The following is a 24,511-nucleotide window of genomic DNA, read 5'->3' on the forward strand; positions in this document are numbered from 1 at the left end:
TTTTCATAGTTGTATCCACAGTATTTCCTTAATGACTGAACTATCCAAAGAAAGGAGGAGGCAGGAATTCCCTGGTGGTCCAGTGGTTGGGACTCAGCGCTTTCACTGCCGGGGGCCCTGGGTTCAGTCCCTGGACAGGGAAGTAAGATCCTGAAAGCAAACAAAGAAAGGAGGAGGCTAGTAGGAACCTATTTCTTTTCTTTTTGGTTGCTGAATTTTCTAGTATTATCTCACTTCTTATGTAGAGTTCTGGGTGTTCTATGCTTTTGTTCTGTGCTTTCTGATTAAACTGCAGTGTGGCCCTGGGATCTTCATCCCCTTTGGTGTAGACTCAGTAGTTGGGCAGTGGCTGATTATTCCTAGTTACTACCTTCTCTCCCTCACTCAAGAAGAGGAAAGTTCCACACTGCTCAGCTTGTGGGATCTTAGTTCCCCAACCAGGGATTAAACCCCAGCCCACGGCAGTGAGAGCACCGAGTCCTAACCACTGGACCGCCAGGGAATTCCCAAGAAGAGGAAAGCTGCCAAACTACACAGTAGAGTTTTGGGGGTTTTTTTTCTGGTTAGGTGGAGGGAGGGGAAACAAAAGTCTCAATGTAGTAATTTAGACTAAATGTGGCCTAGTAGAAGTTTCAGAGAATCTCCAATGAATTTGAAGAGTGATTTTATATTTTTCCTACCAATTATAAGTTGTTAAATGATACCACTGAAGTACCTTATTCTTTGAAAAGACTTCTCAAGGGTTTTTTCATTTTGAAGTCTTATTTAGTATAAGAAGATGTTTGCTATTGGACAATGATTTTGAGCCCAGTCTTTATCACAGATACTAAATGATGGTAATCTGTATTAAATCCGGGACTCAAAATGGACTAACCATTAATCAAGAAATGTATATAAATGGAGTAGGGTAAAATGAGTTTGTTTTAGCATTTTCATATGGACATACTAAGAAATGCATCTTAAGTCTCTTCTGTAGCTTCTCTACTTTTTCACCCTCTTGAAGTAGGAAAACCTTAAAGAATAGACGAGGGTGGAATAAATGACTAAAGAAAGACTGAGAATGGAAGATGTGGAAAGAACAATGAGGATAATGATAGTGGGTCATGTTTTCCACTGTGGATATTGTGGGACACCAAGCTTTGGAGATGTCTTGAGTTTCTGGTTTTGTTTTTGTTTTTAACGTGGAAACCATTAGTTACAGCCCTTAAGCTGTGCCTTGGGTATGCGTGTATATGTGTGTGTTAATATTCACCAACTCTGTGTGTGGGTGTTGACAGTAATGGGGTTTTTATACTTTCCATGCTCCAGGTTCTGGCAAAGCTGGCCTGTGGACTAAACAAGCCCAACGGGCAGACCCTGGTCTCACATGGGTCAGTCCCACAGCTCTTCAGCCAAGTGCCTATTAGCAAAATGTAAGTATTCAGGGAGCACCTTAGATTTCACTTCTATATATGTGAAGGCCCTCTCTGGTTGTAGTTTCTTCTTTCCCTTAAGGATTGGAGCCAGGGAAAATAGGTACCATGAGGACAGGAGGGAGATGACACAGAAAATTTTACAAACATACTGAGATTTTCTTCTTAATGAACTTTCAATTCCGGATTATCTGCGGAAGATACTTAATCCTGAATTTTAAAAAATGAACTTTTTTTTAGCCATATGTTTAACTTCCTTCTAGGTTTTTTACTCAAGCCTGTTACTAAATAACAAATAGGAATTTTACTTCTTTTCTTTGTTCTAGTAGTGTATCAAGCTGTTCAGGGCTACTGAATTGCTCCCAAATAAAATTAATAACTAGGTTGTGCATACCAATAGTGTGTCCTTGACAAGGGCTTATAATATTGTTGAAGGGCCAAGATATAACTGTTCAAAACAATAGTGAAAGTGCTATCATCAAGAGTGTATGTGAGTAACTGCTAAATGAATTGTACAGGTAGTTACCAAAGTTCATAAAAGTCATCTGAGAAGGATTTATGAAAAAGGCATGGGATTTTGTTTTGAGATTGGCACAATTCGGAGAGTCAGGTGAGAATAGAAGAGAAATACCAATTTGGAGACTGTTTTGAGCACCAAGAGGGAGAAAATATATTTCCAGTGAACTGGGACCATATTGAGGAAGATAAGTGATGGAAAAAGGACTGAACAGAGAGGTTGAGGACATATTATTAGACATCTCAAAGGCAAAGCTGAAGAGTTTTTTTTTTTTTTACTATATTCTTAAATATAAAAGGTTTTAGCTATGGAAGGGGTTTGTTTTGGAGGTGGAATTTTAATCCCTAAATGGGACAGTAGATCCTGTATAATTGAAAGTTTTATACACAGTTGACTTGATAACTAATTAATGACTTTACCCTTGTGTTTATGCTATGGTTAATCTTCTTCCCAGGCCCTAACTTCCAGACTACTGAATTCCCAGAGTCGTCTAATCTTATGCTAGAAAATCAATAGTTTACAGGACCAATGTGTGTTCTCATTTTCCCTGAACTTTCTGGAGAGCTTCTTATACAGGCAAAATGTTTTGTATCTACTGCTAACTAGATATTTATGATGTGACCTATAAATCTTTTGTCTTTTTTTGGTTGTTGTTAGCCGTAGTCTTGGAGGAAAGCTAGGGGCTTCTGTCATTGAAATCCTGGGGGTAGAATACATGGGAGAACTGACCCAGTTCACTGAATCACAGCTCCAGAGTCATTTTGGGGAGAAGAATGGGTAAGTGATTCCTAATACTTTTCAATCATAACCTTTATGGATATGCTAAATTCAAATGTAGACAAGAGCATCAGGTAAAATCTAGACCTATCTTTAGGTTAATATTTGCTCCTCGAGGTAATTGCATTGGTCCTTTTGCTTTAAAATATTAAATCATTGGGCTTCCCTGGTGGCGCAGTGGTTGAGAGTCCGCCTGCCGATGCAGGGGACACGGGTTCGTGCCCCGGTCCGGGAAGATCCCACATGCCGCGGAGTGGCTGGGCCCGTGAGCCATGGCCACTGAGCCTGCGCGTCTGGAGGCTGTGCTTTGCAACGGGAGAGGCCACAGCAGTGAGAGGCCCGCGTACCACCACCAAAAAAAATTAAATCATTATAACCTATTAGTCTAGTTTTTTTCACGTGCCTAAATAGGTCGGTAGATAGGAACTGTTACTTTGAAGCTCTGATACATACATGTACAACATTTATGTGTGCTAAGATGCTGTTGTTCTCTTAAAAATCCTTGATTTATGCTTAGTAAGTACCAAAAATACTTGGGGATATGAAATCTGTGGCTTAGTTGGCACTTTTCCAAAAATACAAATGATGACTTGGCTTTAGAAAGCATAATGTGTTCTCCTTGGCAATTTATCATTAGTGGAATTCATTGGGAACGGCAAGGATTCTGTTACGGGTGAGGTGTACTTAATTTTGAACAAATTTTTCCTTTTTCATGAAAGGGATAAAAGGTAGTATAATATAGGTATTTTGTTTTAACAAGAATAATCATTTGCTTTCACCTTAAACTTTTTTGCTGGTTTTATTAGATCTTGGCTATATGCCATGTGCCGGGGGATTGAACATGATCCAGTTAAACCCAGGCAAATACCCAAAACCATTGGCTGCAGCAAGAACTTCCCAGGAAAAACAGCTCTGGCTGCTCGGGAACAGGTAGGCAGACATTCTTGACAGAACATTGCCTCTTTTAAGGGAGTTGGTGGGTAGGTTTTGGTAGCTGTGGAAAGTTAGATGGGACCTTTATACTGTAAAATATGAAGGAAATAGAAGGTTTTTTGTGTGCTGAAAATTGATTAGTTTAACTTGGGGTTTTTTTAAAAATTATTTTTTCCCTTTCTTCCATCTAAAAAGAAATAGAATGGAGCTGATTGAAGTTTGAAATGGAATTACTCATTTTTTGGTAGCTGAAATCTTCTGAGGCCAGGATATTGTGCCTCAAGTTTGTGTCTTTTTTTCTCAGAGCTGGAACATGCCTGAAATTCACCTGATGGCATGCCAGCAGGAAAAGAATGAAAGATCTTGAGCTAGGGCAGGTCAGAGTACTGAAGATTTCTATGATGTGGGGATCGTTACAGGGGAGACTTTGTTGCACACTTCCATTTTGGGGAGAACTGAACAAAACCACCATTTAGTTCTATAATAAACCTAGAGTCTTTAAATGAAAGATTAAAGTCTCAATACTTTTTTTAGGTACAATGGTGGCTTTTGCAATTAGCCCAGGAACTAGAGGAGAGACTAATCAAGGACCGAAATGATGTAAGATTTTCTTTCTTTATTCCTGGGGTGAGCTTTGGGATTTAAATACAAGTTGCTCCTTACCTTATGGAGTAGAAACAAAGATACAAAAAGATACCAGCTGGAAAATTTTAAGAAATCTTTTATCTTTTCCCATAAAACTGCCATAAAACTCAGTATGATTCTCAAAAGCCTGGATCTGTGAACGTAAGACCTGACTACTCCTGTCTCCCTCATTACCATTTGCTTTTACTTTTTTGTATATTATCTAAATGTTACTGCAACTCTGAATATACAGTGGATCTTCATCAGAGTACAGAACCATCAAGCAGGACATTTAGGGATTGGACTGTAAATTATTTGGCTTTAACATAGTCCATGTGACAAAGAAGTACTCACAGTTTTAGAGACAGAGTCTTAGGTCAAACATGAAACATCTGATGATTAGTTTATCTTCTATCTTTAAAAAAAAAAGCTCTATTGATACATATATATATTTACATACCATAAAATTCACCCATTTATAGTATACAGTTCAGTAGTTTTAGTATATTTCAGAGTTGTTCAACTATTCCATCATCAATTTAAGAACATTTCATAACCCGGAAAAGAAATCCTATACCCACTAATAGTTACTCCCCCAGACCTATGCAACCGCTAGTCTGCTTTCTGTCTCTATAGACTTAATTATTCTGGACATTTCATATCTATGGAATAATATAACATGTGGCCTTTTGTGACTGGCTTGAAATCTTTCAATTAACATAATATTTTCAAGGTTCACCCATATTGTAGCATCTATCAGTACTTTATTCCTTTTTATCACAACATTCTATTGAATGGATATGCCACATTTTATTTATCAATTCATCAGTGAATGGTTATTTGTTTCCACTTTTTGGTTATTAAGAATAATGTTGCTGTGAACATTCATGTACAGGTTTTTGTGTAGACATGTTTTCATTTCCCTTGTATATATACCTAGGAGTAGAATTGCTAAGTCACATGGCAACTCTGTGTTAGCATACCAGACGGTTGCTGCACTATTTTACACTCCCAGCAATGTAAGAGGGTTCTAATTTCTCTATATCTTTGTTATTGTCTTTTTAAAAATTTTTAGTGGGTGTGAAGTGGTGTCTTAGGGTTTTTAGGTGCTCGTTGGCTATTTTATTTTCTTTGGAGAAATGTCTGTCGAGATCCTTTGCCCATTTTTGAAATGGGTTGTCTCTTTATATTGAGTTTTAAAAGTTCTGTGTGTATTCTGGGTATGAGTCCCTTGTCAAATATATAATTTGCAAATATTTTCTCCCATTCTGTGGATTTTCTTTCCATTTTCCTGATGGTATTGTTTGATGTGTCCTCTCCAGTTGAGACATCAACTGTATACTGTCAGGAATCATCTATAATTACCTGTTTGCCCCTTTTTAGCTGAGGTGCTGGTAAATGTTTGTTCTTTGGGAGGCAACATAAAGAGGTTGTGTTATGGGCCTATTTGACTTTGCCCACTAGGTGTCGCTCCGTTCTCATCTCTTTATTCTCTAACAGTCAATGACCTTATGTCCTATCATCTCCCCCTAGCTCACTCCTCTCTAGACTCCACTTGCTGGTCTCCTCCCCGTTTATTTAACACATCAAGTAAATTTCACCTTCACCTTCTCCCCAACTACCCTGTCATATCAGCAGCCTCCATCACTCCCTGCCTTACTCTGTTTTCCATGGCACTTTGTGGTCATTTCTATTACATGCCTACTTGTTTATTATATGCAGCTCCTACTACAAGATAAGATCCAGAAGGGCCTGGACTTTATTTTGTTCTCTCCTGTATCTCTAGATAGTGCCTGATACATAGTAGGCAGTCAGTTATAGTTGAACGGTTTTAGTCAACAAGGACTTGTTTGTAATTGCCTATTTGTATTCTCTCGAGATATACAAATCTGTATAAACTGTATTTACAAAATGCACAAAAATACAAAATGTATTTTTACCTAGAAGTTGGTTGCTGCTCTTGGTTTGTCTGTCTTAGGAGTATTTCTTCTCACTAGAATCTTTTGATTTTGAGGGGATCCCTATGTATACTTTTTACCTTCTTGCCTCTTGACCTTTATTTCTTAGTTTGCTTTGCATCAACAGTATTCAGGTGCTTAGACGTCACTGAAAAGTGAATCAATGATCATGCTCTCTAGAAGCAGGCTCACTACACTTTATCTTCTATAGATGGGCTGTAAGGAGGTGCTAGTGGAAACCACTGCTGTTTTTTGTTGTTGTTAAGATTGAAATATTTATGCATTTAACAAACACATATTTTTAAATTAATTAATTAATTAATTAAATTTTGGCTGCGTTGGATCTTCGTTACTGCATGCGGGCTTTCTCTAGTTGCATCGAGCAGGGGCTACTCTTCATAGCAGTGTGTGGGCTTCTCATTGTGGTGGCTTCTCTTGTTGAGGAGCACGGGCTCCAGTAGTTGTGGAACACGGGCTCAGCAGTTGTGGCTCGCGGGCTCTAGAGCGCAGGCTCAGTAGTTGTGGCACATGGGCTTAGTTGCTCTGCGGCATGTGGAATCTTCCCAGACCAGGGATCGAATCCGTGTCCCCTGCGTTGGCAGGCGGATTCTTAACCACTTGTGCCACCAGGTAAGTCCACTTCTGCTCTTCTTAAGCATAAGAGCATCAGAGCAGACTAAAGAATAGATCCACTACTCAATCCTGACACCCTTTCAATGACTTACATGAACCCTCCTTCAGTCACAAACTAGAATATAGTATTACAAGTATTTAGTATAATCTTCCTGCACAGACACCACCAAAAAACAAAACAAAACATTCAGAAGAATTCATTTTCATTTATTCTGTCCTGTTCCCATTACCTGTCAAAATATCCTAGATATTCTAATATTCCATCATCTAAATTATGTCTTCTCCAATTATTTATACTCAGAAACAGCACAAAATTAAAAAAAATTAAACCTGTTCCCAAACCATTCTCTCACCCTGGTTTTTCCTCTCACAGAGTTCACTATATAGACTCCACATGCTCAAGGTAACTTCAGTTCTGTCTCAATCCATTTACACCCACAGAATGACAGGGTGGCCACTCAGTTGGTCGTGAGCATTCGCGTACAAGGAGACAAACGTCTCAGCAGCCTGCGCCGCTGCTGTGCCCTTCCTCGCTATGATGCTCACAAGATGAGCCATGATGCGTTTGCTGTCATCAGGAACTGTAACACTTCAGGAACCCAAACTGAATGGTGAGTTTCCTTCTAACTCATCTTCTTTTGAGACTTAAACCCTGTCTTTATTTAAAATTAGTGGGTATATAAGCATTCCAGCTGGGGTAGGACACAGTAGAAGCACCAGAAACAAGGCAGCTCAGCTGCAGCCTCTTTGCCTACATTTGGTTTGAGAGGCAGAGTGAACCAATACTATCCCTGCCTATATCAATTTGCTATAGTCAGGGGAATGACCAATTGTACTTAGGAGTACAGAACTCAAGTTTCAGGGAACTTTTCTCTCAACTGCTTGATGGTTCTATCTTAAAATCATCTTCCTTGATAATGAAAGTGACCTATTCACCAGTAATCTCTATCTCACATCCCAACTCAGTTACAAGCTCCACCGGTGTAATACCAAATGTCATAATAATAAACTTCACTTCAGCTGGCCATTAAAGATAATCAAGTATATACTGTCCAGATATTAATGATTTTCAGTATTGGAATCCCGTAATTATTTATTTAACATAGCCTCTTAAATTGAAAAAAGTATTCCAGATTCACAATGTAAATATAATTATGTGAGGAAGATAAATTGGTTGTTTATTTATATATCTACATTGGAGATTATAAAAAGAAAAGTTTAGCTAGGCACCTAAGTTACTGCATATCTGAATATAAGGGTACTACATGTATGGGTCTCTAAAGTTAGAGTCTTTGTTCTTTACTTAGAATAATTTACTTTTACTTCCTGGTATATTTGTTTATTTTCAAATATTGAACGGTTTTACTGAACCAAATGATAATTGTGATACTATGTTCACATTAAACCTTGTAAATTGACAGGCTATAACAAATACTGCTCACCAAGAGTGTGAAATATTGACAGGGAAGCATAACCTTGTCTGATTATAAGACTATCCCAGAGCATGAAAGAGGAGAATAGTCATGATAATTTTTAAACTTACCTCATCAAGGGACTAATCTGTATATAAAAGCACATTTCATCTTCCAAAATTCAACCCATGTGAAAAGTTATTTGGGTAATTAGACACAATGAGGAACTTCATGACAGGAATTTCTTGAAATATTTCTGAGACCAGATAACCAAAGCAGTTGTGAAATTTCATTCTCTAAAAATTCCAGAGTTGAAAGTCTGTCAGAGTTCTGGTTCTGTTTAAAAACAGAAGAGTGCATAAGAGGATTTTTTCAAAAGTCTTTCCAGTCTAAATATTCTAAAGCTTTTTTATTGCCCTGAATAGTTTCTTGCCTCAATTTCCCTGAATTTCAGCAGCTCTGCAGAAGTATCTTATGAAAACAATAAACCCAGCTGTCAGGGTATCCAACTTACGTCTGACTTGGTAGGTGTTCACCAAAGTCAGTGGTTCTCAAGGTGTGGTCCTAGACCAGCAACATCAGCATCACCTGAGAACTTGTTAGAATGGCAAATTCTCTGCCCATCCCAGGTCTACTGAATCTATTAATCCAATATACCCTAAAGTTTGAGAACCACTGCAGTAACAGTTTCCTTGTGTGGCAGAACCAGAATCCCAATCATTTACAGACTGAACCTGTGACCTGGTGCTAACCTCACTCTTTTACTTTCTCTTCAGGTCCCCTCCCCTTACAATGGTTCTCCTCTGCGCTACCAAATTCTCTGCCTCTGCCCCTTCACCTGGCACAGACATCACCATCTTCTTGAGCAGTGACCCAAGTTCTCCGTCAAAGGTGCCAATTACCAGTTCAGAAGCTAAGACCCAGGAAAATGGCCCAGCGGTGACAACCACTAAGAAAGCAACCACTTCTCTGGAATCATTCTTCCAGAAAGCTGCAGAAAAGCAGAAAGTCAAAGAAGCTTCACTTTCTTCTCTTACTGCCACTACGCAGGCCCCCATAAGCAATTCACCCTCCAAGCCCTCATTACCTTTCCAAACCAGTCGTACTTCAGGAACTGAGCCCTTCTTTAAACAGAAAAGTCTGCTTCTAAAGCAGAAACAGCTTATTAATGTTTTCCTCCCTCCACAAAAACCACAGTCCAGTCCTAAAGAGTTACCAAATTGTCTTCCAACAGAGTGTCCAGATTGTGCCCCTGTCTGTGAAAAGGTGTTGAAGCTAGGATCCTTCAAAGCAACTCCTGCAGAGATGGATTTGGCCCAGAACAGCCTAAGCAGCCTTGCTTCTTTAACTTCCAAGTCTGCTCTGGAGGTGGCTCAGAAGGCATCTACTACTACCTCCAGTCTTCTGGCTGCTGAGGACCAAGTGCCCTGTGAGAAGTGTGGCTCTCTGGTACCTGTATGGGAGATGCCAGAACATACAGACTATCATTTTGCATTGGACTTGCAGAAATCCTTTTTGCAGCCCCACTCCTCAAACCCCCAGGTTGTTCCTGCCAGTTCTCCTCAAGGCAAAAGAAATCCCAAGAGCCCTTTGGCCTCCAATAATAAACGCCCTAGGCCTGGGGGCATGCAGACATTGGAATCATTTTTTAAGCCATTAACACACTAGTGCTGCCCTCAGGCTTGCTGCAGGGTTTTAATATTTTATTTGTAACTGGGAGATGGAAATATGTTCACTTCTCAAGGAAATTTATAACTTTATAAAATTTTTAATAAGGAAAATAATCCGGTTAGATGTTAAGGCTCCCACCTCAGGGATTCTAATTCTTTGTTGACAGGGATGTAAAAACGCATCTTCCAGAGATACAACTGTATTGAGTTTTTAATTGTTAGTCTTTAGGGAAGCAGTGTCATACAGTTTAAAATGCCTGGGCCTTGGAACATTGAGAGATCTGGTTCCAAACCTGGCTTTGCCTCTTGGAATACAGCCTTGAGCAAGTCACTTTCCTCATGTGTAAAACTGAGATAATGCCTTAGATTATTGAAGGTTAAGAAAAATGTACTTAAAGTATGTAGCTTAACATTGGCACATAAAAGGAACTGAGTGAAAAAAAAGTTTAAAAAAATTTTTTTATGTGAGGTGAAGACCTGAAACCCTAAAGTGGTAACTAATTTAGGGCAGGACTGTGTACATAGAAGCTACTCAACAAATACTGAATTTCATTCAAGTAAACCCTATGATAGCCACAATTTTAGCCACTGGCCCTTCTACCTCTTGCAACGAGACTGTTACTGGACCAGCTCAGGAACTCTGTTTAGATTGGCTAAGTCATGATCAGAACTAGATCATCTCTAGGACCTTGTTACTCCAAGTGTGATTTTGAGGGGCAGCAGCTCCACCACCAGAGAACTTGTTAGAAATAGTCTCAGCCTTACCCCCACCCCTACTGAATTTGTATATTAACAAATTTGAGAAATACCCATCTAGAAGATAGTAACAGCCCACCAGGTTTGTAGAGGGCAATGTCATTTCCTTAAACCCTAAATACAAATGTAAGAGGTAAATGCTTGGGCCTTCAGGGTCACTGGCATGTTCATCTCTTCCCTACTGAAGTGTGAATCTTTAGCTTAGGGTTTTAAATGAATTATTGTAGCTTTTTGCACTAGTCCATGTTTATAGTACTGTATTCTTCATCTCCATTCTTATGTGTGGAAAGTCAGTTTTGGCTTTTCTGATATGGGAAATGTTGATTACACAGAGAACCCAATCAAAGATGAACTGAGTAGTGGCGGGGGGTGGGGGGAGATAAGAGGGTAGGGAGAACGGTATACATAGCCCCCCTTCCCATACATGTACTCAAACTGGTACTTTTAGGCTTATTTTAGCTTATTTATAAATTGGGGGTCTGTAATTTGAAGGGGGAACATTTGAAAACCACTGTGTCTAGCAAATTATTTCTTCCTCCAGAAAGACCTTCCACTTTTGTGGCAGTTAAATATCTAATAAAAGATAGTGCTTACTGTATATATGGCTCTTTCCCTACTAGATTTGTAGATTTCTTAAAGGCAAGAATTCTTCACAGTGCCTTGCACACAATAGGTGCTTGATATTCACTGGATGAAACGTATATACTGAAAATTTTAAGATTACCAGAACTGTAACAATAAAAATGTACATACTACTTATACACCTTTTTGTACTCCTCAATGTTGCATTAATGTAGCAAAGTGCCTCATTAGTTTGTGGAGATGTCTCGGGTATCATTTTCCAAAACTTCCTTTCCTAATCTAGGGAGAAGTTAAAAAAAAAAAAATCTCCTCTGGGTGCTGTACAGATCAAGTTGAACAAATTTTTAACAATTCAGTTGACTGGAAGGGGTCAAATAGAAAAGTAATGTGGTAGAAACTTTGGTTTCATTGACCTTCTAGAGGCCAAGACAGGTAGTGGGGGGAGGTAGGGGGAGCACTAGTGAATAACCAATAAAGACAATACTAGCAGCACACCTTGTTTTCTTGGGAATGCCAGCCCTGCCCCAGCATACGGGCAGTGAGCCTGTGGAGGGGGCAGCAGACAGACATGCAAAGGTCAGTGTTGGGAGAAGGCTATAGTACCTTTTTGCTGACTATAACCTTCCCTCATAGCGGTTTATCAGCAACCGTACAGAAGGACGTAAATGGTTCTTAGTTCCCAACACCAAGAGGAAGTTCTTCAACCACAGGCTTCTTAGTAGCAAGTTAAACCAGTGATATATAAAAAGCAGCTGAGCCTGAATGGTAGGGAGACTATCACTTTAATGCCCTGGAGGCAGAATACCCGTGGAACCATGGCCCACATTTATCATTAAATTTCTTTTGCAAGGATCAGTACTGAAAATGTAGTCCCTGCTTTTTTTTTTTTTTTTGGCCACACTGCGCAGCACGCGGGACCTTCGTTCCCCTACCAGGATCAAACCCTCGCCCCGCTGCAATGGAAGCGTGGAGTCTTAACCACTGGCGGCCAGGGGAGTCCCTGTAGTCCCTGCTTTTTACGGTCGACTTTAACCTTGGGCCATATTTCTTCACCCATAAAATGTGGTAGTCAGGTACTCTGAACACAAACAGGAGGAAGGGACAAAGGTTTCGCCAGCTGGCTTTCGGCTCCAAAAAGCCAGTTTAGACTATATAAACCTCACATCAGGCTACTCTGCGTTGCTAGGAAAAGTGTGAGGACCAGATTGCCATGTCTCTAAGTTCTACTCGTCATTAAGTAGCTGGCACGCTTATCTCCAAATCTCTGACAGGGCATGGTCATCAGCCTCCTTACCCCTGTGACCATTAGCAAGTGGCCAACTCCTCAAGTACAGACAGGGTGGATACCTATCTTAGCTGAAAAGGTGGCAGTTTCACTTTCTATTCTGCTCACTCAAAGAACTATGCAAAACAGGCCAGAATACTTGAGTCACGGCACTGGAACACTGATCGCCAAGTGGGGTAGAGGAAAGGAAGCAGGGTGAATGAGATACCAACTGGGTTCTTCCCCCATTCAGGGCTCAGCAGTGCAAGGGTTTCACTCGTCTCTGATCCTGGAGAGGAATCCAGCTCTGGAAGATGCGCCTGGGTCTTAAGCATAAGCACCGTGTGTTCAATAAAACATTTTTATTCTGTACAATATATATATATGTGTATTTAAATATATATATATATGTATATATATGTATATATATATGCAGAGAAACCTCAACCAAATCCCTGAGTCCATGGGAACCCAGGACACTACCAAAGGGAAGGAGGGAATCCATGCTCTAAAGAATGGGAAGTATGGCAACATCTTTCCCTTTCCTCCAGGTTCCCTGCAACAGTGGGAAAGGGATGATCACTACAGATGACTAAAACAAGAGAGGACTTACGTGGGGGCAGGATGGGGAGCTGTGCGGCCCCCGGCCCCCGGCCCCCGGCCTGGGGACTGAGGCCAACAACCTGTTGACCCAGCGTTACAACTAGCAGATCACTGCAGAGGAGGGGACAAGGCTGACTGACACGCAGCTGACCTTCGGTACGCCGAGTCGTAGCTCGGCGGCCCCACACCTGGGCCAGCGCAACGAATAGCACCTGTGGGGCCTCTGCGAGGAGGAACCGGGGACGTGGCCCTTGAGTGAAGAAGGGAAGGGAGACAAAGCTGAAGAGCAGACCGCATGTCTCAGCACAGGGCGGGAGCACTGCCACTCACTGTCCCTGTGCCATTTCTTCAGACCCTGGGCCACCAGCTGGCCAGGAGCAGATGTCTTCTGTCCACAGTCAGGTAGAGATGGGCAACTTACATGGCCTCGAGAAGAGGTATACAAAAAGGAGGGCTTTCGAGGACCACTCCCAGTTGTTGTGACAATTCCTGATGTGCAGCGACCACACCGGCGAATCATGCCCAGTCCTGACAGTGGGGCCAATGTGGCGGTGATCAGCTCCCTCCGGTAGACAGGCCGTTAGGGATGCCAGGCTTGATGAGCCAACCAGGTGGACACACAGCTGCTGAGCACTGCCCTGAATTCTCCTGTCCTCTCCCTCAGGACTGCCCCTCCCTGCTCACACCAAGCTTGGCATCTCTCCAGAAAAGGTGGCAGGGAGCAAGCAGTAGAGATCACCCCTCATTCCCTCGCCTACTAACACGCAGAGCTGCCAACAGGAGACAGCATGGCCGGAAGTCACCTTATGTACTGTAGGGACAGCAGTAGAGCTGTGCCTGCCTGGAGTTCAGAAGCCCATGTTGGCCTGGGCCTCTCCCGCTGCAATGGCTTGCACATCGGTGACATGGCCGATGCCCTTGGTGACACCCTCCCGGAACAGCAGCTTGGCGCCCACCTTCAGGTACTCCGGGTGTTTCAGGAAGCGGAAACGTACCACTGCCTTCTCCCCTGTCCGCAGCTTGTCCTGCAGCAGATACATGGTCACTGGCCCTGGAAAGCACCTCCTGTCTCTACCAGCCTTGGCTCTCCACCCTCGGGGGCCTAGCAGGTGTCTGCCCACCCCAAGTGGGGCTTTGTCCCCTTTGTGGGATAAGGGAGCTCTCTACAAATCTGGGGACAGGCTTTCCTCCTTTCTGGAAGCAGAATTCTGACTTTTCCCTGGGAAAACAGGGGCATGGCTGGGTCCCTCTCACCTTGGCATGGATCTTTTCCACCACTGCTGTCTGACGTACGTTGCCCACGTGCACTGTCACCTGGAAGCCTCGCCGGAAGGTGGTGGCGTGGAACAGCAAGACTATCTCTGCCTCGAACACTGAGCAGATGGTGGGATTCATCTCTGGGCTCACCATCACCATGCCCTGGGGAGGCACAGCCCCCAGACCCAGGAAGGGCCGACCTCACATTAGCCTCTCCTCCCCGGCCACCCTCACACCCCTTAGAGCTCCTCAACTTCCTCCTCCTCCAGGACTTCCAACACAAAGACCTCAGAAGACAATACGGAAAACTCTTCTTTCTGAGGGAACACTTCCTTACCCACCTTTCATGTCCTCTAACCCTTCTAACGCTTAGTACTTTCAGAGTCCTGGACATTCGGGTTGCATCACAGTAATTCACATTTAGTGACCTGTGCTTTACGAGCACCCTAAGCCTTTTTCATACACGGACAGTCTGTGTGTAACCAGCTTCTTGGGTTAGGGACTAGGTTCTCTTCAAGTTCCCCTGAAGCACCTTAGACAGATGCTTCTCATTCAAGGAGCCGGCCTCCCAGGCATTTCTCTTTGTGTTCTCTCTCCAACCCACCCTCCCACCTCACCTTGCGAAGGAGTGCTCGGTCAAAGTCCCCGAGGGCCAGCGTAGCGGCCTGACCAGCTCGCAGCACACGACAGGCAGAGCGGTTGCGTTGGATGCTGCATACTCTCAGCTCCAGGAAGCAGCCATCGTCCGTGGGGCCCACCACCAGCTGGTCCCCCTCACGGCAAATCCCACTGCAGCCCACAGGGCAGGTGGCACAGCGTCAGCCTAAGCTCCCCTACCTGCTTCTCTACTAGGTCCTTCCCTTCTAAGATTGAGTCCCTTGGGTGGGAGAAAGAGACCCTAAATTCCGACTGGAAGGTAGGGAAGATGACTGCCTTGCCCCAGTCCAGAATTCAGACTGAAGGCTAACACCAGGAAAGGCTGGCAGTGACGCTGGCAGAGAGGTACCTGTTGATTTGACACTGAGCACTTGATCCCTGAGAGAGCAATTATCCCCTTGGGTTTCATCCTCTGCTTTGGAAAGAGTATTAAGGGATCTCTCATTTCCCTAGTTGGAGATGAAGTCAGTTGATGCACTCTAGTTTTCTTCCTGGGGCCAAGACCCACACCTCTCCCCCAGGGGCCTGGAGAGTCCTAATAAGCAGCAATACTGTTTCTTCCCTTATAAGCCAATACACAAGCTTTCTCCAGCTCCTCTGATGGTGAAAGCCTAATTTACAAACAAGCACATCCTTTAGATGGGCTCTGTTCAACTCCAGGGTCTCTTTTGGGCTATGATGTCTTCCAGAGTTTGGGTATGTCAGGGCTGAGTAGGGTGGGTAGCAAGAAAGGCAATTCACCTGGAAAGTGTCCCTCCAACAACTGTCCCCACCTCTGGTACTGTGTAGATTTCATCCACCTGAAGCCAAAGAAGATTCTATCAAGAGCTGGCAGGTCCAAAATCTCTAAACAGACTCGGGGCTTGGAACTGGTCCCTCCCAGATCCCCAGCTCACTGCCCATTCAGACGGCCAGTTACCTGGAACTCCGTCAGCTGCTGCATGAGTTCCTCCTGCTCTTTGCTGTTGGTGAGTGGCGGCAGAATATTCAGAAAGACTTTGAGCAGGTCCAGACTCTCTCCAGACACGCTGGACAGTGTGAAGATGGGGGTGACGCTGTAGGGGGAGGCACGGAATGGGCAGATGAGGAAAGTTCCAACAGGAAGCAGAGGCTGGAGCACTATACATGGAAAGGTGAGCTTCTCTTGGAGTGGCGAGGGGCTCCTCTCTGTTGTCTGCTAAGGTTCTCAGGAGCTTGGGGCCCTCTCTCTGTGAGCCATGGAGTGTGGCACGTGAGGCCCATCCCAGAGCCCAGGGAGATGGAAATGCCTGGCACAGCACTTCGTCTCCAGGGTCCCAGGCGTCAGCAAAGCTGGCTTGGGGGAAGGGTCCAGCCTTCAGCAAAGACTCCCTCCTACAATCCCAACCTGAAAAACCACAGAACTGAACCAGGACTGGTCTGGCCCTAGGGGGAGGGGTACCCCATGCTCTGGGGCCCTGTGGAGCCATCCCTGTGGATTAGGGCTCTGGAGTGAGAAAGGCTTACTTGGGGGACTGGGCAAACTGCTGGGCAGCAGTGACGGCATCGTCCTCAGAGGTGACCAGCATGGGGACCTTGTGGCAGCCAGGCTGCTTGAGGACCCGCTCTAGCTGGCGTACCGTCCTCTCCACTGTGGTCTTGGCACACAGGTCCACCTTGCTGACCACGATGAAGAAGGGCACTTTCAGGGCCAGTGCCAGCCCCAGATGTTCCCTTGTGGTGCCGGCTGCTCAGAGAAGGCAGGCAGGCAGCAAAAAGAAGAGTTAGGATGAGGGAAGGAGGAGAGAGCAAGAGGGGAGTTGGTCTGGCTCCCAGATTTAAGGAGGCCCAGGGTAGGAGAGTCAGCACCCCCCTCCAGCCCCATCCCTGCCCTGATGCCTCGTACCAATCCCAGTGTTAGCACTGACGAGGAGCAGGGCACAGTCAGGGCAGTAGGAGGTGAGGCCGAAGATGGTGGTGTGCAGGTACTTGTGGTGGCCTGCCAGGTCGATGAAGGTGATCATCTTGGAGCTGCTCTCACAGATCTCTTCTGCCGTCCGTGAGTCACTGTAATTCACCACCTGGCCCAGAGCCCAGGGCTCTCAGTGCCCCCTGCCAGCCTCCCCAACCCTTCAAGAGTTGCCAGGACCTAAATCAGTCCCTGGGTGACCCTGCCTCTTAACCCTGAGCCCCACTTCCGATTTAGTTCAGTTGATTCCCCATTTGTTTTCTAAGGAGGTCAGAGCTGGTTCAGTGCCCTCAGGGCCTTCGTCTACACTATTCCAGAAAGTCTCCACACTCTGACCTCAGACTCTGTCCTTCACCACTACCATCCCCTCCTTAGAGTCTGGTCCCACTGGGTCCCATTGATGGCATGCACCTCTCCCTTGCTGTTAAAGCCCAGGATCTCGAAGCTGATGCTGGAGGTTCGGCCGGACTGAATCTCATGCAGGTGGCGGAAAAGGTTCAGCCGAGCCCGGCCCCGCCCATTGTCCAGCTCTCCCTGGGTCAGGACTCCAAGCAGAGTCGACTTCCCTGAGTCCACATTCCCCAGGACAGCCACACGGAGGTCCAGGAACTGTGGATGAATTGTCAGAGGTCAGGGCTCCGACCCTTAACCTCTCTCCACTGAGAGTTAAGGTCAAAGGCAGTGGCACTCTCTGGGGACCGAACGATGAACTGGACCCCCACAGGGTCCCAGGCCAGAGGGGAGTCTGCCACCACGGGGTCCTCCCAGGGAGCATGGGCGTGAGAGGCAGGGAAGGGTGTGGGCCCACCTGTTGGTTGTCAGGGACCTTTCGTACCAGCACCTCGGTGATCTTCCGGGGCATGTCACTATCATAGTCCACTTCTCGCTCCCGGAGAACAGTGATGTCTGCCCCGACCCTGTCACAGCAAGGCTACAGCTGCCACATCTCACCTGTACTCCCCTTCCCCCTTCCATCCCTGCTCTGGACCAATGGCCTTCTCATACCTCCCACAGAGCTCCCAACACCTTTCTTCACTTCCTACCCACCCTCCAGTCTATCCCACATCCATAGCTCCCGTTACACAAACAAACCTTAAGTAAAGGAGCAAAAAAAGCCTGGATCCAATGCAGAGGATCCCAGAAAACTAACCCTCTCCACTTCAGCCCTTTGTCAAGAGGAGGCAGGCCTTAGGTGACTGGGCATGCGTGGGTCCAGATTTAGGGAAAGGAGAACCAAGGGGAAGGGGGAGCATACTTCTCCGCCATCCGGTGCAGGGTCTTAAGGGAGGCCCGCATCTCCTCCTCAGCCAGCCCCACCAGCAGCCCATTGTCTTCCACTCCAATCTGGTAGACAGCCTCACCGCGGCCCTCCTGGAGCCGCCACTTCATCTGTGTCACCAGGTGCTCAAAACGATACTGGGATGGATTCACCAGCTTCAGCTTAGGGCAGGTGAGGTGTCATGAGAAGATAAAGTCAGAGATGCTCCTCCTGAACCCACATGCTCCCCATCTGTCCTGCCGAAAGGACCAGGACCTTCCCTTCCCTCTTAACTACCCTCATCCCTGACCTCCTCTAACAGTGAGTCCTCTTCCAACAGAATGAGGTACAGAGCCCTTACCCTGAACCACATCTTTAAATTACTACAGATTATGAAGTTAGAAGGATCTCAAAGAAATCATCCCACGCCAGCAAGGACAACCTGACCCTCCCCAACCTAAGACTCACTTTATATTCGATGTTTCCATCTTCAGCCTGAAAAGAAACAGGGAGCAGTTACCACACACTGTCCAGACCTAACCCCTACTTCCCCTTGATTCCCACTGGGGTCCAGGCAGCTAACTTAAGAGAGAAGGAAGCCTCAGCTGCACCTGCTTAGGCAGGTGTCTGTCAAAGGTCATGGCAGACCAGCCCTATACTCAGTCCCAGTGTGACCTCTCTGAAGGAAAGGCCTCTGAGAACACAGTCAGTCACCCATCTAAGCCAGGAACAGAACCCGGATTCCCTCCTTTTTTGATCACTAGCAACACGCTCTTCCTGGATGCAAAATTCTCCCCCTCCCTTCCCCCTAGGGCCTCAAACTGTTGTCCCCACAAGTCTATGTCTTCTCCGTGTCCAGGCTGCTGAGGCCATTCTTTGCCACTCATCTGAGAGACACCATTTCCTTCCTGCCCGCCCCTCTCAGCTGATGACATCAAGAATAAGAGGTTGCAAGAGGTTCTGGAACACGGCCAAAGGGTGAGCTCAGCACTGGTCACTACAAGCCTGATAAGAAAGGAGTCCAGGTGAAAGAGCGGCAGGGCTCCAAAGTTGGGGTTGAGATGAAGAGAAGAAACTCAAAATATAATGAAGGAGACAGATGCCACAAACTAGACTCACTGTGGCTTTTCCCCTCCTGTCCCCTAACTCTCATGCTCAGTTGAGGTGAAATCTTGAGTCCATTCCACAATCTCCTCCTCTTCCCTATAACAGGTGACCCAACACAAAAGGATCCTGTTGCCTAAGCCTGCCCCTCTCGGGTACAAAAGGATATGAGATTTGCCTGTTCTGCCTGTCCTGCATTTCTGCACTCCTCCTCCCTGACCATTTTATTTTTCTTTTCCCCTTCCTGTCATCATTCCATCCCTTCAAGGCCCTTTGACTCCCAGGCTCTTACAGGTCTTCACCCATAATCTCCACCTCATGGAGTATAAAGGAGATCTTTTCCCATCAGTAAAGACCTTCCTTTTTATCATTTTGCTGGAGATGAAGAATTAGGATGGTTTCAAAAAGTGGTACAAGATAATGGTCTAGGCTAATGGTTATCAAAGTGTGGTCCCAGGACCAGTAGCATTCATATCACCTGGGAACTTATAAGAAATGCAGACTATCAGGGCCACCTTTGACCTACTGAATCAGAAATTCTAGGAGTGGAGCAGCAATCCAGGTGGTTCTCATACACGCTAAAGTTTTATAACCACTTGATGAGGCTCTTCCCCTGGGTCCTCCTTTTCTAAGAGGGACAAAGTAGCAGTTATTGTCTGCACAGGGAAAGGGCGGGAGGACTAAGCCTGACGCGCGCGCGCGCGCGTGTGTGTGTGTGTGTGTGTGTGTGTGTGTAACATATTGCTCTTTTCCCGGGTACTCCCCTCCTCCCTGTGGAACAAGTTCAGAAAACTCTAACTCCTCATCCCAGGATGCAGTCTCCCTTCTCCTGTTGCATAAGGGAGGGGACCGGGGCACTTTACTCTGCTCTTCCCAAAGGGATGCAGGTGGGATCCCCTTTCCCCACTTCTGGAGTTACCTAGATCAGAGTGGGGAGATTCCCTCCTCCCTACTCTTCCTCCCTGGGGTCCTAACACAGGAGGGGGAGGCCCAGTCTCTCTGTCCCTCCTCCCTAGGGTCCTAGGATCGGAAAGAAGGGTTCTCCTCTCCTGGGGGTCTTGACACCGGAAGGGGGTACTAATTCTCTCTGACCCGCCTTCCTGGAGTCCTGGGACCGGAAGGAGTGGTTTCCTCTCACCCCGCCACTTCTCAGCTGCTTACCTCGGGGGGCAGGTACGGGGGGTTGTTGGCTTTGCTCCCTCTGTTCCTTCCGTTCTTCTTCTTCCCCTTCGGGCCACCGCAGCTGCTGCTGCCGCCGGCGCCCCTAGCCTTGAGGGTTCCGCCCACGGCCGGGCCCCCTCCGGGCCGGCAGCAGCCGCCGAACAGCTCCGATACCCGCGAGTCCATCCGCCGCTGCCGCCAGCCCCCCGCCCGGCCCCTCCCCCCCGCCGCCGCTGCCGCTGCCGCCGCCGCCACCGCCGCGCCTACTGCCACGGCCGAGTCGAGCCAGCCAGAGGAGGGCTGGGTGGGGCCCTGCGCAGGCCGCGCCTCCACCTTCCCTGGCCACCAGGTCGCGTCAGAAACAGCCGCAGGGCACCAAGGGATATTGAGTCCCCAAGCCTGCGAGCTCCCTGGAAAGAGTTCGCCGCCGCCCTACAACTCCCAGGCGGCATCGCGGCGCAAGGAGCCGCGGGTGGCTTCGGGGCGTAGGCAAGGAGCGCGCCTTTGCCCGCAAAGGCCTAAGGGAGCTGTAGTCTGGTTCTCAGTCTCCAACCGCTGAGCGGGTCTTTTCCTGGGGCCTGGTGGTGGGGCAGTCATCAGAGGCGGGGAGCTTATATCAGAATCAAACTTTGTAGGCGCTTCTGGGTTTAGACCCTTACCGCGACCCAAGACAACGGGTTTTGGATTGGAGAGCTGCAGAACTCAGGGCGACTGGTCCCTCCAGCCTACTGGCTCCGCCCGTGCCTCAGTTTCTCCCTCGACGGCCGGGGTGCCGTTTGGGTGAGTTAGGACCAATGCCAGGACGGAGGCAGATGGTGGTTAGCCTAATTACGGCTTTTATTTTTACGATGGTTATGCCACCTTTACTACACAGTAGTCACTGGTTTATTACCAGGCTGGCACCCTCCGCGGGCTGGTTTTAGCAGCCCGAGATACCGCGGTGGCCCCGACACGAGGCCCGAGCCCATAAACCAGCCTTGCAGCGAGGGCCCGCAGCGAGTATTACCCCTCCCCTTTGTTTTGAAGCGGAACCAATCCGGGAGAACCGAGTTTGGCTTTAAAACCGCTAGGGCTGTAGGCGGGGCCTGGCCCCTACTTGGGGCGGGGCTGGGGCTCAGGTTACGTCAACCAAGGCGAGGGAGGGGGAAGTTGCCTGGAATAGAAACTTGGCCAAGGGCCCAGGGGATTGCTGACTTCTGACTTTCTTGCCAAGCTGTCGTCTCTCTTGCTCTTTAGGGCTCTTGCAGTCAGCAAAGAGTAAACGCATTCAGTGACATAAACCAGTGTACGAGACACTAGAAAGTCAGAGTGGAGAAGCAGTTAGTGTTGCTGACCTGGGAGTCAGGATGCCAGAGTTCAATTCCCAGCCCCGTGGCTGTCTCGTAGGCACCACTCACCCATTGTATGTCCACTTCCGCTCTCTTCACAAACAGCGAGATCCTCATACACGGCCCAGAAATAAAACAGCCTCTCCCGCCAGACCTCAGTTTTCCTTGGAAAACTAGAAGAAGCAACAGTGGCTTACCTCTGGTGATCCTTTCAGGGGTTCAGACTTGGTGGAGTCCATGGCTTCCCCCCAAGACCACAAGGAGAAAGGCAAGTTACTGATCACGTAGTTGCTGTCCACATGGCATAGCTCCCCAAACCGGTGAGAGCAGAAGGACCAAAATCTGCAAAAGGGCCTAGCAGACCTGGCCAATTATGTGGTCTTCAGTGGTTGAAAGCACATGTGGCTTCTCAACGCTGTTCAGCTAAAGGAAGGTTTTGCTGCAGCGGTCAACCGTAGCCAGGGACACAACCCAACTAGGGAAGCTGCTACTTAGGGGCTGAGTGAGAGATCTCAAGAAGGTTGGGGATTGGAAGCGAGAGCTAAGACTATTCCCCCAACATTATCACCACCACCAGCTCTGGGGTCTCTTGATAACCAGGGCCTGCTGCACTCGCCTGATAACACTTGTCCTCTCATCATCATAGATCTTTCAAACGCCCCAACACACACAATTTCACTTCATTCTTTCCAATTCCCTTGTCTCCTAAGTGGAGAAATTTTAAGAGATGGGAAGGGATAACCCATTCTGATATCCATTCTTAAACAACCTGGTTTACCACAGACAGGAGTGAAGGCTGGCAGAGGAGTAGGCTGAACAGGGATGTCTGTCCAGGAGGAGATCAGGATCCTGGGAGATGGAAGGTGTTATATGTGTCTAGTTTCCTGGAGGGGTTGCTTATGAGGTGTTTATGATATGGTTGTCTGTGAGGTAAATAATGGATGTATACATACAGACTTTTTTCCTGGTATGTAATTATTAGTCATTCATTCTTTGTGTATAGTACATTTACATACGTTTTAAAGTTAGACTTAGCAATATTTCCCTTTATTTTTCTTGGTTTTGTGTCATGTCTAAGCCAACCCCACTCCTAAATTATGGATTATTCTCCAGTAGATGTTTAATCGATTTGGAATGTATCTTTATGTAGGATGTGTAATAGGAACTAACTTGATTTTTTTCCCCTCCTGAATGGATAGGGAGTTGTTTCAAGTTATTTGCTTTGAGAAGTCACCCTCATCATATACTAAGATCTACATATACATTGATCTGTTTCTGGACTGTCTTCTGTTTTATTATCTGTTTATTCCTGAGCCAACACCACAGTATTTTAATCATTATACTTTTATGGTATGTTTTGATCTCTGGTCCCTGCTTCCTGAAACACACCTTTTTCTTGGCCTCTATCACCTAATACTTGTCTATTTTTCTTTCTGCTTCTCTGGCTACTCCTCAGTCTCCTCCACAGATTCTCTTTCTCTTTCTGCTCATCCCCTAAACATTAGTGTCTTCAGGATCCTTGCTCATTTTCATTCTATGCACTCCCTGGGTGATCTTATCCACTCCCATGCTGATGACTCTCAAATACATATTTCTATTCCTAATGGTGTTCCTAAATATCTCTTCACTGTCCAATGGAACAGCAAACCTATAAAAAACTGAACTCATCTTTTCTCCTTACCTATACCCCGGTAAAGCTGGTCCTCCTCTGGTGTTCCCTCCTTCGCTGAATGGCACAACTGGTCAAAGAGTTGCTGAAGTAAAAAACCTGCTTTTCTTCTTGACAGTCTCTCTCTACCCCTCCTCCTCTTCCTGGGCTCAACCACCATGCTCATTAGACCTCCTAAATATCTCTAGGGTTCACCCAGTTCTCTCCACCCCACTGTGACTACCCTAGTTCAGGCCTCTTTCACCACCTTTTCTATAAGATGTTATGGAAAAACCCGAACGAACTTTTTGGCCAAGCCAATAGTTGGGTAATTCCAGTTGCTAGCTCTAACTGGTATCCCTGCCTCCTCCTTTATCCTGTATGTAATCTAGACCCAGTGTAGAGATTAAATTTATAACATGTAAATGTAATTATGCCACTCCCCTACTTAAATCTTTCAAAGGTTCCCCCACCCCCGCTCCGGGATCAAGTTCAAACGCTTTAACGTGGCTTATAAAGCCTTTCCATGATCTGGCTCCTGTTTGTCCATCACAGCCTTAACTCTTCATAAGCTGAACTCTTTTTATTCCTTGAATAGAGGATGCTCTTGTATCTCAAGGTCTTGTTAAAAAACAAAGTTCAACTGAAGATTTGAAGATCTAATTGGCTTTATTTAACAGTTCATGAATCAGGCAGCATCCCATCTAGTAAATACAAAGGCACTCTGAGGGGCTGTTCAAAATGCAAGACTTTTATAGAAAGGGGAGGGCAGGATAAGGAGGTTATAAGCAAAAGGAAAGAAAGGATTAGGGGGAATGTTGGGGGACTTATCTTGCAGATTACCTCACTAGCGCTGACTAGGAAATTCCAGACTGGTTAGTTTAGAATTCCACTCCAGGAGAAGCTGAAACTGCTACTAGGTTAGGAAATGAGTCTTGGTGAGATTTAGCACAAGTGAATCCGTTTGGGGGTTGTTTCTTTCTAACAGTCTCCAGGACCACCAGGCCCTCCTCTTTACCTTTACTCATCC

General features: G+C 46.1%; 2 protein-coding genes across 4 annotated transcripts in view; one reads left to right on the top strand and one right to left on the bottom strand.

Annotated features, from left to right (window-relative positions):
* Window positions 1-11,453, top strand: part of POLH (DNA polymerase eta) — a 30,957-nt gene extending 19,504 nt beyond the window's left edge. For all 3 annotated transcript variants that reach the window (XM_081245834.1, XM_081245833.1, XM_081245835.1), the window contains 6 exons: window positions 1,309-1,412; window positions 2,587-2,706; window positions 3,513-3,636; window positions 4,174-4,239; window positions 7,296-7,465; window positions 9,043-11,453. In XM_081245834.1, coding sequence (XP_081101960.1) covers window positions 1,309-1,412; window positions 2,587-2,706; window positions 3,513-3,636; window positions 4,174-4,239; window positions 7,296-7,465; window positions 9,043-9,934 — 1,476 coding nt within the window. In that variant the 3' untranslated portion in view covers window positions 9,935-11,453. The remainder of the gene's footprint in view (window positions 1-1,308; window positions 1,413-2,586; window positions 2,707-3,512; window positions 3,637-4,173; window positions 4,240-7,295; window positions 7,466-9,042) is intronic.
* Window positions 11,454-12,885: 1,432 nt separating this feature from the next.
* GTPBP2 (GTP binding protein 2) lies at window positions 12,886-20,723 on the bottom strand. The gene is made up of 12 exons (XM_081245836.1): window positions 20,506-20,723; window positions 18,709-18,735; window positions 18,238-18,422; window positions 17,791-17,899; window positions 17,394-17,591; window positions 16,920-17,094; window positions 16,541-16,760; window positions 15,975-16,110; window positions 15,797-15,855; window positions 15,016-15,187; window positions 14,396-14,560; window positions 12,886-14,166 (listed from the first exon to the last, which is right to left on the bottom strand). The coding sequence occupies exons 1-12, from the start codon at window positions 20,689-20,691 to the stop codon at window positions 13,990-13,992; spliced, it is 1,809 nt and encodes a 602-aa protein (XP_081101962.1). The 5' UTR covers window positions 20,692-20,723; the 3' UTR covers window positions 12,886-13,989.
* Between the last annotated feature and the right edge of the window lie 3,788 nt (window positions 20,724-24,511).

The sequence above is a fragment of the Mesoplodon bidens genome (genome assembly GCF_964165515.1).
Source record: "Mesoplodon bidens genome assembly, chromosome: 10".
In the NCBI taxonomy this organism is placed as follows: domain Eukaryota; kingdom Metazoa; phylum Chordata; class Mammalia; order Artiodactyla; family Ziphiidae; genus Mesoplodon; species Mesoplodon bidens.

Coding starts and splice junctions, on each gene's coding strand:
- GTPBP2 (XM_081245836.1), bottom strand. CDS start 20,691: ATGGACTCGCGGGTATCGGAGCTGTTCGGCGGCTGCTGCCGGCCCGGA. Junction 16,111..16,540: donor CAGTTTGCCCAGTCCCCCAA/GTAAGCCTTTCT, acceptor CTCCCCCTACAG/CGTCACCCCCATCTTCACAC. Junction 14,167..14,395: donor TGGAAAAGATCCATGCCAAG/GTGAGAGGGACC, acceptor TATCTGCTGCAG/GACAAGCTGCGGACAGGGGA.